General features: G+C 43.1%; 1 protein-coding gene across 2 annotated transcripts in view; it reads left to right on the plus strand.

Moving 5' to 3' along the window:
- Nucleotides 1-152: 152 nt before the first annotated feature.
- Nucleotides 153-13,950, plus strand: part of OGA (O-GlcNAcase) — a 46,197-nt gene continuing 32,399 nt past the window's right edge. Inside the window, exons 1-8 of one of the 2 annotated variants that reach the window (XM_075934506.1) lie at nt 153-631; nt 4,646-4,697; nt 5,023-5,120; nt 7,505-7,635; nt 8,605-8,776; nt 10,583-10,681; nt 10,838-11,122; nt 12,974-13,132. In XM_075934506.1, coding sequence (XP_075790621.1) covers nt 439-631; nt 4,646-4,697; nt 5,023-5,120; nt 7,505-7,635; nt 8,605-8,776; nt 10,583-10,681; nt 10,838-11,122; nt 12,974-13,132 — 1,189 coding nt within the window. In that variant the 5' untranslated portion in view covers nt 153-438. Of the gene's footprint in view, nt 632-3,552; nt 3,953-4,645; nt 4,698-5,022; nt 5,121-7,504; nt 7,636-8,604; nt 8,777-10,582; nt 10,682-10,837; nt 11,123-12,973; nt 13,133-13,950 lie in introns of those variants that run through there. The other variant, XM_075934507.1, reaches the window with a different exon arrangement.

The raw sequence follows: 13,950 nt of genomic DNA on the forward strand, positions 1-13,950 counted from the left end.
CTTCCCGCTCTGGCCTCCGCGACATGCGCAGTAGATCGCGAGCCTCTCTCTGCGCACGCGTAGTGCGCCACCACCTCATTTTCCCCTCCCCCTAGGGCCGGATGCGCAGGCGCAGTAACACCCCCCCTTCGGGCCTCAGGCCTCGCGCATGCGCGCTAGGTGGCTGTTCCCTCCTGAGGTAACACCGTCTCCTCAGCCCGTTGTCTCCTCAGACGCTTTGCGGGTGCCGCGGTGCCGGCTCGGGGCGCCAGGTCGCTTTCGGACCGGACGCGAGATCCCCGGGGCGGCGGCGGCGCCTTCTCTTGCCGAGCGGGCGGGCGGGGCGGCGCGGACCGGTTGGGGCCGGTTCCCGCGCAGGCGCAGGGCCCCGTAAACAGGAAGCGGCGGCGCCCGGGGCGGCGCGGGGGAGCCGGAGACAAAGGGCTGGCGGGCGGCGGGATGGTGCAGAAGGAGGGGCAGGCGGCGCTGGAGGAGCGGGAGCCGCAGGGCAGCCCCAGCCCGGCCGGGGTGCCGGTGGCGCCGCTGGAGCCGGCGGGGGCCCCCGCGGGGCCGGGCCCGAGCGGCGAGGAGACGGACCCGGAGACCGAGACGGCGGCCGGGGCCCGGCGCTTCCTGTGCGGCGTGGTGGAAGGTAAGGGGTTGCCTAGGCAACGGGGGCGCGCTAGGGCCCCCCCCGGGGTGCGTGTCCCGCTGCTGCTCGCCGCCCCCGCCCCGGGCCAGGCCGCGGTGGCCCCGCATCCCGCCGCGTCGTGCTCGGGCCGCAGCCTGCACACGCCCCGGGGGGGTCGGATCTGTCCTGGCCGTGGCGGGGGGGAGCCGGGGGGCGCGTCTCAGCGGGGGAGCGGGGTGCAGGGGCCGCATCCCGCTGAGCCTGGAGCTGAACAAATCTGCATGAATCGCCCTGCAGCACCTTAGAGACTAACACAGCACGTAGCTCGCCCAGAAGAGCTCGGGTGCAGCTACATCTTGTGTTAGCGCTAAGGTGCTGCAGGGCCATTTGTTGTTTAAGTTTGTTCCTATTGCAATTGCTAATATATCCGGCTTTTTAGCGCTTATTAGTCCCAAAGTACAGGTAGCCTGGGGATAGTCAGGCACACCCCAAAATGCTCATTACAAGGTAAAAATCTACTTTGGTAATGAAAGGTGCCACATTGATAGCACTAGAAATTGAAGACCGCTAAGCACAGATGGCAGCAGCAAAAAAAGGCCTTTAGTAATACTTCCTGCTCTAAATCAGTATGTTTCATGTAAGAGACCAAATAGCTGTCAGATGGTAAGAAGCTTTTGATTATTTCTGAGTGATTTGGTTTGAATCCAAGATCTAGAGGTGAAAGGGTTTCAATCAAATTACTCATCTCATAGTCTCTCCCTCTCTCTGTCCCTCAAGATCATTTTGTTTGTTAATGTAGATTAGTTTCTAGGCCAGGGTTCGGCAACTCTTCAGATGTGGCGTGCCAAGATTTAACTTATTCACAGATCTGTGCGCGGAGGGGCGGGACAGGCTGGTCATGGTAACCATATTTTCTGAACCAGCTGCAGCTAGGGAGGATGGTTTAATTTAAACTATGAAACAGATTAAGTGCTTTATCTTTCTCATGTTAGTGTATCAAACTTCATTTGAAATAAAGTAGAATATTGTGTCCGACACACAAGATTTCAATGTTTTCTTTATTTATGGCAGGGATGGGGAACCTTTTTTGGGTCAGGGTCACTGACCTACAGAAAAAAATTTGGGGGACCATACAAGTGAGAAGCAAAAAAACTCCTCCAAACCCCCCCCCAACTCTCACTGTGATGTGGCCCCCAAATGAGGCACCTCACTCCTCTGGTGCTCTAGTCTCACGGGGTGAGGGGAAGGGACAGGGAGGACTGAGGGTCAGGGTTTCCCATAGGCCAGATTTACTTTTCTGGAGTTCCAGAGTTTGTGGATTTTTATGGACCCCCTTAGGCTCTGGAGTAGGGACAAAAATGTGGGGTTCCGCATGCAAGACAGAGCTTCCAGTGAGTGGGATAGGGATGGGATGCAGGATCTGGAAGGGAGGTGGTGTGCAGAAGTGGGAGAGGTTGCGAGGTCTGGGTGGGAGGTAGGCGCAGAAGCAGGCTGGGAGTTGGGTATCTGGCCAGGTGGAGGGAGCAGGAGCAAGTGAGTGTGCAGTGTGTGGCCAGAAGAAAGGGTGCAGGAACAACAGTGAATGCAGAAATAGGGTGGTGGAGGGTGCAGGAGCAAGCTGGGGGTGCAGGGTCTTGGAGGGGGGAAGTGAGTGAGTAAGGGAGATTGAGGTGTGATGGTCTAAGCATGAGGGGAGACACTTGGCTTTGTGTATCCTTGCAGCAACTGCTGTGGCCTGTATGGTCTGGGGATGGTCCACTGCGTGATCTAGGCTGAGGCACCATTAAGGAGCCTAAAGCCCGGCACTGCCTCCTCCCACCACAGACTAATCTGCTTCAGGAAGGAGAGGGAGTGCTCTCCAGCGGTTGTGCACAGGAGATGGGGCAGGACTGAGCTCACTCCTGTGTGCTGCTGAAAATCTGCTTGCGTGCTGTAGGTTGCTGACCCCTGTTCTAGGTCTTGGCCTCATTGTTTTGGGTACTGTATGGACGAAGCAAAAAGAAGGTTCTGCTATGAAGAGCTTTCAATCTAAATATGAGCAATTGGTGGGAATCAATGTCTCAGCAATATCAGAGAGAGATAGCAAAGGTAGACAAAGACCTTAAAAGAGAAGATGAGTAGCTGATTTGTTGAGGTGGAGAAAGGGAGCAATGAAAAGTTGAAGAGGGGAATGCAACATGATCAGAGTGATGAGTCAGGAACTGTTGTAGCAGCAATGTGGGCCAAGATGACATTGGTCAAAGCCACAGAGAAAGAAGTTGATAGCTTAGGTATTGAGGGCCTGGACAAAAATTTCAGCTGCTGCTGAGGAGGAAAGGCCTTGAAATGGACATATCGCAGAGGAGGAATTGCTAGGATCTAGATTTTTCTTGGATCTGATGGTCAAATACAACACTCAGATTATGGCCCTTAATTACAAGGAATGAGAGTACTGTGTGTGGGAGGGTGGGAATTAAAACCGTTCTGCCTATGTTTAATGTTACTCACTGCTGGATACCCACAAAGAGATGGGGGGAAAAAAGACACAGATTTTAGATTGGACAGAAGGATATTAATCTTTACAGCTGACATGTCTTGAGCGCTCCCCTTTAAAGGGATGGAGTCAGGTTAAACATATCTTAAAACAATTCTAGCACTTTATATTAATATATTTTAATCTAAATGTACTCTTCGTTTATACTTTAACCTGCCCATTCTTTTTTTTAAGTGGGCATCTTAACTTCTCTTCATGATGATTTTTTCAAATGGTGTTCCAATTTTCATAATGTTCACAGTGAAGTGTTGTTTGTCACTTCACAATTTCAACCAGATGGGAGCAGTAGTACTACACTTTACCACTTTGTGGCGCTAAGTGACAAAAAATTGCTCCATTAAGGAAAAATAATCTTTAAAAATTTCTTAGAGTCCTCAAACTTACCTATTAAAAGTGAACTCCGTGATGTTAATTGGAGTTAATTTTTAACATAGGAAATTATCAAATTGTACCTTGTTTTAAACAGTCAAACAGTTTAACGAGAAAAGCCTGTCTCCTCTTTGTAGCGGTTTAAAATGGAAGTGCAAGAATAGTGATATGAGTGATCAAGTCTGGAAATAGGATTGTTTAACTTCAGGCTAGTGATGTAAGGGCTTGTAAATGCCTTTGCTTTGCCTTGCCAGTAGCATCATTCATCATGCAGAGCTGTTATGCTGGATGAAAATGGAAGCTTATTACATTTCACTGGTCTAGTCTTGGGTCTCTTCCACAGACTGCCAAACTGAGGCTAGTATGAAATGTCCACTTGTGACTGAAGGTGTGGATCTTTTGACACACAATACTAAATGAAATGGCTTGAATGATGATAGGCAAGTAGAAATCATTGTTTTTATCTGTCTAAAAATCTTCTGTTTTAGATGGCACCCCTCCATTTTTCACAAGCTGAAGTAATATGCCAACATTTTCTAGTTAATGCCAGCACTATTAAGAGCCCCTTAAAATAAAAAGGGGAACAAATCTTATCAGTCATTTGAGTCTGGCTTTCTGTTTGCTCAAACCCCACCTCCCATATATTTAAGCATAGTATGTGCAGATTTAGGTAATGTAACTTGTCTATATCAAGAAACACTCTAGCACTGGTGATTAGTGGAATATTGAGTTCTGAAAATGAAGTTAAAGCTGTTCATCAGACTTTTAGAATAATAATGTAATTGGGTTATTACTGTTCAGGCTACTTGTGTATTAGTGCTGACCTGACTTGTGAAGGTCATCTGCTGAGAACTTAGCTTTAGTGGTTAAAATTATCAGCGTGGATCATAACAAATTATGTAGGATGTAATTAAATTGAAAATACAGATATTTTTAGTATATTACACTTCTCTTTTTAGTTCTTTTTTTATGCAATTTTTTATTTATTTCTGTCACTGCTACATTGTTTTAAAACTGAACATAATAGAAACATTTTATGGGAGAAGTGGTTATAGTGTAGTCTTTGTATAGTGTATCTTCATGAAAAAGATAGTCTAATATATAACTGGATAATTTTAATCTTGTTTTCACAGGATTTTATGGAAGACCATGGGTTATGGAGCAGAGGAAGGAACTTTTTAGAAGGCAAGTCATGCTTCCCCTCGGATTGCAGTGCACAATCGGACAGTAAAATTATCTTCCAAGTAGACTATCAAGGCTATTCAGGCCTGACTTAGTACAGCATGTTACATATTATCTGTATTCTAGCTAGTTATGTTTCCTTTCTAGTCTTGCTCAGGCTGTTCTGGATTTGTCTCGTCTCTCAAATGTGAGCAATACCATAGTGACTGTATATTATAGCGGCCATTGATCTCAAAGACAAATGGATACATTTAAGAATGAGATCCTATAAAATGCAGATTGGTTCTACTTGTAGAATACTAATGTAGGCTTTTTTCCTCCATTATAGACTTCAGAAATGGGGACTGAATACCTACTTGTATGCTCCAAAAGATGACTACAAGCACAGGATGTTCTGGCGAGAAATGTACTCTGTGGAGGAAGCTGGTAAGTAGTTGCTGAATGAATCAGTCACTGGTACATGTGTTTGTATGATTAATCACTGTATCCAGTTTTTTAAAGGTGAGTAACAATGCAAATTAGGTGAAGATTTATGTACTGAATATCCTTGGCAATCTTGCCTAATGGTGGCTTGTATCATAAGCTTGGGTTTTCCTACACTTTAATTTTACCTTTGCATTTCACCTCTCAAACTCATTTTTTAAGACTAGGTTTGGTTTATTGTGAGATTTATCCGTCTTCGACTCTGCCTCTTCTGGCGATGTGAGGGGTTCATTTTGATTTTTTTTCCTTGTCTCTCTTGGTCATCTGGACCTTACTGTAAAGAAGGAGAAAATATTTTATTTTAAAAGTTGTGTTTTGAGTACATCAGTTTGCTCATGTGTCTGGGTGATCAAGTTCGCACATTTGCGGGGGGGGGGGGGGGGGCGGCGTGATTGGAATTTCAGTTTCTGGCTTAATCAGAACTTTAAGTTAAAAAATGGAAGTTTGACATTTTGAGACTTACAACTTCAGCTGATAAATAAGTCTCCTTTCGCTTTCCTACTATTCCAGCATCAGAAAAGATCTAACTGGGATAAATAGAGATACATACAGAATAGGAAGTGATTGTCTAGGAAGAAGTACTGCTCAAAGGGGTTTAGGGGTCATAGTGGACAACAAGTTAAAAATGAGTCTACAGTGTGACACTGTAGCAAAAAAAGCAAACATGATTCTGGGATGCATTAATAGGAGTGCTGTGAGCAAGACACGAGAAGTCATTCTTTCACTCTACTCTGTGCTGATTAGGCCTCAGTTGGATGATTGTGTCCCGTTCTGGGCACCACATTTAAAGAAAGATTTGGAGAAGGTCCAAAGAAGAGCAATGAAAATGATTAAAAGTCTAGAAAACATGAGCTATGAGGGAAGCCTAAAAGAATTGGGCTTGTTTAGTTTAGAAAAGAGAAGACTGAGAGGGGACATGATAGCAGTTTTCAAGTATCTCAAAACTTCTGCCTGTCAGGGTGGTTAAACACTGGAATAAATTGCCTAGGGGACTTGAGGATTGTGAAATCTCCATCACTGGACATATTTAAAAGCAGGTTAGACAAACACCTGTCAAGGATGATCTAGACCAGTGGTCTCCAACCTTTTTACACCTAAGATCACTTTTTAAGTCTCAGAACAGGCGAAGATCTACTGCCCTGCCCCTTCCTTGAAGCCCCGCCTACATTACATGAGGAAATCTAATGTAAATGTACTGCGCAGGTGCGCAGTTCAGAGAGGGCTCAAGAGCTACTCTTAGAGCCCCTGAGATCTACTGGTAGATCGCGATCTACTGGTTGGTGACCATGGATCTAGACAATGCTTGGTCCTGCTGTGAGGGTAGGGGACTGGACTCGATGACCTCTTGAGGTCTCTTGCTTTTCTATGATTCTATGAAATACAGTGTTCTTATCCAGTTGTGCCCAGTGTTGCCAAATCTAATAATTTGAAAATAAATAAAATTGAAATCTTAGGATCTGCACCTTGGGGACTTGCCACTGATTTTGAGGATAGGAGATGGCCCTTGTTCAGTTTTAAGGTGCTCTTGGCACCAGTGGAAAGAGCTCTTTTATCAAAGAGCCTTGATAGCTGACAGGGTATTTTTAGGAATCTCTTCCTTGGGTAAAGGAGAGAGACAATAACTAGGTCATTATTAAATCTTGTAGGGGCTACTTTAAATGGTTTTAAGAATACAGTTAAAAGGATGTTGCTAGATTACAATTATATTTATAAAGCAGATTTTATTATTTGTGACCACTAGCACCTTAGGCTATTACGGGGTTCCCAGGAACTTTTTTGTTTTACTTCTGTTTCTCTTGGCTTGGAGAATGACACTTGTCATTTTTTTGGGGTAACTTCTGCTCAGAGGTTTTAAAAAGTCACTGCATTCTGTACCTCAGCAGTATGCAGATATTCTAGTTACAAGCATAAAACAAAGAGTTCAAATGAAGAATTCTGTTTGATTAAATTGATGACTACATTGAATAACTTTGTTTGACCCATATAGAAATAGTGAGAAACAGTTTCAAAGCTTTTGGAGTTTATTCCATATAAACAGGTTACCATGTTTATGTAACCGTGTTTGCCACACAAACCTAAGATGAAAGGTTTTTAAAAATAGTGATAAATGTGAAATACAAATTAAAGAACAAGATAATGTAGTTATCCCTTTAATATAGTTTCTCTACATAATCAGTAATCTTAGAACATTCAAAATATTTGTTAAAGCTACCTAAAAACCCTTTGTTGGCTTGTAGCAAATGGAGTAATATAGTCCTAATATTTGAGGAAATATCTTAATTTTCTTGTTGATGAACCCTTCTGAAATATTTTGATTTCACTCTTAGAGCAACTCATGACTCTAATCTCGGCTGCCCAGGAATATGAGATAGAATTCATCTATGCCATCTCACCTGGACTTGATATCACTTTCTCAAATCCAAAAGAAGTGTCTACATTGAAACGGAAGCTGGACCAGGTAGGTCTTGTTGAAACTCTGGGCCCATATAATTTAAGAATATTTGGGACTTCCAAATAACTCAGTAACTTATGTTTGCTGTACACTTGGTGATTTTTTTTCTGACAGTATTGTGCTATCTGTATCGTATTATGATAGTAAGATTCAGAGTTTCTCATAAAATGAATAATCAGGCTTTGGGATTGAAACTCCTGCAAGGGTCAGGAAGGACTTTTTTCATCTATGGTAGTTTTGTACAATGGGCCAGTGTATATGAAGACTTTCTCAGAGGCAGGATGCTGACCTAGATGGAGGACTAGTGATCTGATCTTGAACAGCAATTCTTACTAACTGTTCTTGGGATTTTATTTCTAAAAAAATGTTTGGAACCTCAAACTAAGACTCGTTTCCAAGTGGGGAGGTGGGTACTCTAAGACAAATTTCTGTAGGGGCAGACCCAATATGAGCGCACATCTTCTAAATTCCTGTGATGAGCTGTTCCACTTCACCTGAGGGTTGTTGAATTTGACTGCTAGGAAAGACCAAAGGATCAGTCATGCATTCTTTGGAGATAGCTAAGACATGCCTCTTCTTTCCCTCCCCCTGCCTCTAGTCTTCCCTTTATTGAAAAGAGTATAGAATTTGCAAGATACACTGTGGAAATGGAAGTACTCCATCATTTGACATTCATCTTGCGGCACTGTGCACTTTATTTATGCAGGGTACTGTGCATTTGATTTAAATGTTGACATACACTTGGGAATGTCAAATGTATTTTTAGATTACAAACTGCAAACTGAGAAACAACTGATTCCTCAAACAGAAATTGACTCATACTTTTACCAATTATCATCATTTTGTGGGTGTGGTTTTTTTGGTGGGATAAAACATTGGCTGATCCTGTAAAAAGCAAGTTAACTTTTAGAACTTTTTACTGTTTGTTTTGTTAATATTCTAAACTGTTCTCTTCACTTTTCCCTTCTGCTTTAGGTTTCCCAATTTGGTTGCAGATCTTTTGCACTGCTGTTTGATGATATTGATCACAACATGTGTGCAGCAGACAAAGAAGTCTTTAGCTCCTTTGCTCATGCCCAGATCTCCATCACTAATGAAATATATCAGTATTTAGGAGAACCAGACACATTCCTATTTTGTCCTACAGGTAAAACAACATCAGGCCTAGCTTAACTTTTTGATAACTTTAAAATTAACGAGCCTTCTATTTTACTGCACCCAAGTTAAAAGTAGTCTTTCCCTAAAGCAGTGACTAAACATTTTGGGGCAAAACTGAAAATTGACCTTTAAGGAAAGAGTAAAGAAACTAAATGTTTGTGGTGTGCAACATAAGATGAATAAGAAGGATATAAACCTACATATATTTGAAGGGTATAAACACCAACTAGTCAGAAGAATTACGTTGCAAGATACAAGAAGCTTCAACTAGGAATGAGAAAAAACAAACCTTTTTTTAGTTTGACTACTATGAAATAATCCAGATTACATTTTGGAACTCTCCACAGCATGGTGAAGGTATACGGTATATGGATTTTCCCCAAATTTCTTCTCTTTACCTGTTTTGTGTCTTGCATCACTGACGCTGTCAGCAATGGTATTTTTCTATTGCTGGGCTGTAAGTTATTGCTTTAACTCAGGCTGCATAATTACTGCTGTTATTTGCAGGTACAAATGGTACTTTCAGCTCTGAATTTTGTGTGTCATGTAAATGTTGGAGACCGCCCTTTCATTTACATGTTACTGTCTGGTGTTTTTAGGGAGTGCAATCTACATATTCATGTATGGAGATTGTATCTACAGATCTACCTCTCACTTCAGTGGAACTGTTAAGTTAGAATTCTTGACCTAACTGTAACTACAGTTTTCAGTTAAATATTGTAACAAATTCAAATAAAGTGGTCATTGTAGATTCTAAGTGCTTGATGAACCTGTGGTGAGAGTCTGGCCATTTTTTCTGATTAAAACTTCCCATAGCCTGCCTAATGTAGCAACTCTGAATTCTGATTTCTTTATTACATGAGAATTGCAAGACTGGATCCAGACCCATGGTTCACTTTGTCCAGGATTGTGTCTCTGACCATGGCTAGCACCTAGTGTTTGAGGAAAAGGTGGAAGAAATCACCCACTTCTTAGTAGTTGAACATTGACTGAAGCGTGAGGCTTTAATTTTGGAAGAGATATTAGTATTCACTCGTACACCAGATAGTAATAACTGTCCTTTTTGGTGAAAAGAGGAGTTAATGGAAGATGAGCTGAAGCTGTAGCTGCTGCAGTTAAAACTGAGATGCATTTTATAGAAGGTAAAATGAGACACACACATGCAAAAGGCGTGGGGGGAGAGTAGCCAAGGCACAATGCAGTTTCTGTTTCTGGTGTTAACTTTAGTTTGTAATATCATTGCCGAATACACACATTGGAATGTTCTTATCAGTCTTATCAGCCACTCTGAGATCTGACAACTTGTATCAGCATCATCCTGTTTAGGACATTGCTCTTAGTTGCCTCTTACCATCTTGTGCATTAACTGGATGTTAATGTACTTATTTTCATGTTGCCTTATATGTCAGAGAATGCTTAAGAAACAATTCCTTATAGGAATGACCTGTCAGGTTTACCACATGCAGTGGTGGTGTAGCTGTGTTAGTCCCAGGATACTAGAAGGAAAAGGCAAATGAGGTAATATCTTTTATTGGACCAGCTTCTGTGTAGCTTGAAAGCTTGTCTCTCTCATCATTAGAGGTTGGTTCAATAAAAGATAATTCCCTCACCAACCTCATCTCAACTTTACTTTGTCCTGTCTAATTTGAAGATGATTCTTGTCCCATATCTACCTGTATCAGTGGGCTAGTAAAACTCCATTATGCCAAGATTGTCATGTCTGTTTTCATAGTACATTTCTTTCTAATGACTGTCATTACTAGTAGGATGTTTCCCCTTTTTTCCCCCCTTCTAGAATATTGTGGAACTTTCTGCTATCCAAACGTTTCCCAGTCCCCTTATTTACGGACTGTAGGAGAGAAGCTGTTACCTGGCATTGAAGTGTTGTGGACAGGTAGGAATCATGATCTTTTGTGTCGTTTAGTAGTCTTAAGTGAACTCAGGCTTTTAGTAAATAATTGTATTTGCACCAGAGAAACTACTTTGCTTTTATGTATGAGGTCTTCTTAACAATATGTAAAGTCCTCTAATTATCCAACTAAATTTTTAGGTCCTAAAGTTGTATCTAAAGACATTCCAGTAGAATCTATTGAAGAAGTTTCTAAGATCATCAGGAGAGCTCCAGTCATCTGGGATAATATTCATGCTAATGATTATGATCAGAAGAGGCTGTTTCTTGGGCCATATAAAGGTCGATCGACTGAGCTTATTCCTCGACTGAAGGGAGTCCTGACCAATCCAAACTGTGAATTTGAAGCCAATTACGTTGCTATTCACACACTTGCAACTTGGTACAAATCCAACATGAATGGAGTAAGGAAAGATGTGGTGATGAGTAAGTAGATTTGTATGGTTTAATAGTTCATTGTCATTTGATTTGGGGCAAGGGAAGGACAACTGGACCAACTTGTTAAAGGTCTTGTAGAAATGATTACTTTAAGTGCCAGATCATGTTGTGGTGTGCTGACCCTAGGGGTATGTCTAGACTGCATCCCTCTGTCTGCAGAGAAATGCAGATTAGGCAGATCGTCATTGCAAGTGAAGCAGGGGATTTAAATATCCCGGGCTTAATTTGCATAAAAATGGCTGCCGTTTTTGCCGACTCGGCACTTTGTTGGCAAAAAGCGGTAGTCTAGAGGGGGAATCTGTCGAGAACGAAAGCCTTTTTCGACAGATCCCTTATGCCTCCTTGCAGGTGGCATAAGGGATCTGTTGAAAAAGGCTTTCTTTCACAACAGATCCCCCTCTAGACTATCACTTTTTGCTGAAAAAGTGCTGTCGGCAAAAAGGCGGCCATTTTATGCAAATTAAGCCCGGGATATTTAAATCCCCGCTTCATTTACAATGTCAACCTGCCTAATCTGCATCTGTCTGCTGACGGAGGAATGCAGTCTAGACATACCCTAATACTGGTTTCCAGGTGCCAAGCTTTCTTTTTAAGAGCCTTTTTCATGCCTGTTTTAGAAGTTAGGTCAGGGGTGGGCAATAATTTTTTACTGGGGACATTTCAGAAATGTTTGAAGTGGCCCCGAGCCACACCGGAAGGGGGCAGGGCCTCAAGTGGAAGGGATGGGGCCAGGACACTTCCCTACTTCCCCACCCACAGACCAAGATTGGTCTGGCAGTGGGGGAGCGAGTGAAGTCTTTGCTCCCCCCCATTGGTTCCTCCATGCCCCTGATGGAGGGAGGAGACTTCACATGCTCTCCCTTCTGCCCCCAGGCTCATCAGGGCTTGGGGACGAGGGGGGGGGGGGGAGTGCGTGAAGTCTCCTCCTGCCCTGCCAGGAGCATGTGGTGCTTTTAAGTGCTGCACGCTCCTTGCAGGGTGGGGAAAACTTAATGCACTTCCCCCCCTGCCCCCAGGGCCTCCACAGGCTGGCTGGATCAACCCACTTGGTCAGCCAGATCTAGCCTACGGAGGAGGCCCTTTTGCCCACCCCTGGGCTAGGGCAGTATGTTGCCCACCCCTGGGCTAGGGCAGTATGTTGAAGGGATAATTTAGAACCCAGCAGGTCTTGTCAATCCCTTTCCTTCAGTGGAAAGGAAGTATTCTTGAGGACTGAAGTTGGCAGATTTTTGGGATGTTAACTATCCCATTCCATGCAGCAGTGTAAACATATTCAGCCATGTAAACAAACATGTGAAAGACCCAAATGTACACTGGTTATGGATGCTTCCCGATCACTTTAACCATTGATTCTTTGTGCCCGACATTTCTGCACACCACACCATAGTGCAATGGAGTATACAGAGCTGTTGCATTGATAATTTGACATTCAATTACAGTGCATCTAGATAGTTGCTTATTGCCCTTTTTTCAGGCTTGCAGCCAAATTGTGTAGTTACTTTCCTAAGCAATCTGTGAATGTAATCTGTGATGTGTGTTGTGTTTTTCTTTTTCCTGGAATTACATTAAAAATTGTGCAAACTTATTTCCCCTCACAAATCCTTTTAAATTTGGTGTGCCCAGAGTATCTAGAAGATCAGTTCCCATATATTCTGCTCCATTTTGATCTAAGAGGCCTCCACTCAGATCAAGAAGGAATGTTGCATGATTGGATTTGTACTCTTTGTTGGCTGTACTTCCATGCTGAAGCTGAGGAGACTGCGATTTTCTGTTTTACACGCGTTGGATGCCGTAGTTCTGGCTTGTTTAAGTGTTGTTTTTTTCAAACTTTTCCTGTAGCTGACACTGAAGACAGCACAGTATCAATACAAATTAAGTTGGAAAACGAGGGGAGTGATGAAGATCTTGAAACTGACGTCCTGTATAGCCCTCAAATGGCTCTGAAGCTGGCTTTAACAGAGTGGCTGCAGGAGTTTGGAGTACCTCACCAATACAGCAGTGAGTTGAATTTGCTTGAGTTTTGTCTTGGTACCGTAGGAAATGCTGTTAAACAGGTGAAATGGGTTAGGTTTCGGGCTAAAGCAAATGGTTTAAAAGAAACAAAAATATTTCCATAGTAATGAAGTATTAAACGTTTTGGGAAGGAACTGTAACAGGTTCTATGAAAGATGGTCCTGGCTGAAATGAGGAGAGCATCTCTTGTGGTGCCAGAAGTCCCAGGAGGTGGTGGTGTCATACTGGACTGGCCCCAGTGCTCTGCACTTCCATAGTTGCTAGGAATCTGGAAAAGATGGGGGTCTCTTCTGGAGGGGATGTGAGATGACTTAAAAACTAATAGCATGCCCCATGGAAGCTGTTGGATTGGTTCCTCTGATGCCCATTTTCAGGAATGGTGTCCCCTTAGCACAATACAGATGAGTTGTCACTGCAGTAGGAGCCAGATTCTGAAGCAGAACCCATGGATCTGTGGGGCCTGTTGTTCCTGCCAGATCAGAGCTTGACATATAGTATGTCATTTCTGAAAGAATCAGGGATATCCCACTGCACACTAGCTCCTGTTTCTCAAAAATACCTTGAGAGCATCAATTATCCTATTGGACAGCTCTCTGGTTCAAGTCTTACCAGGATTTAATAGAACTGGCTCTCAGGAAGAGGTGATGAGAACATCCAGTTCCTTTCTCTTTTTAATCCTTAACCCCTCAAAAGACCTAGTCTGCCTGAATCTTAGGTCTTGTCTACACTGGCACGTTGTGTTGCCAAAAACTGCCTTTTGGCAACTAAACAGTAAGAGCGTTTACACTGCAATGCGACTTTTG

Source organism: Pelodiscus sinensis, chromosome 8 (genome assembly GCF_049634645.1).
Source record: "Pelodiscus sinensis isolate JC-2024 chromosome 8, ASM4963464v1, whole genome shotgun sequence".
NCBI lineage: Eukaryota > Metazoa > Chordata > Testudines > Trionychidae > Pelodiscus > Pelodiscus sinensis.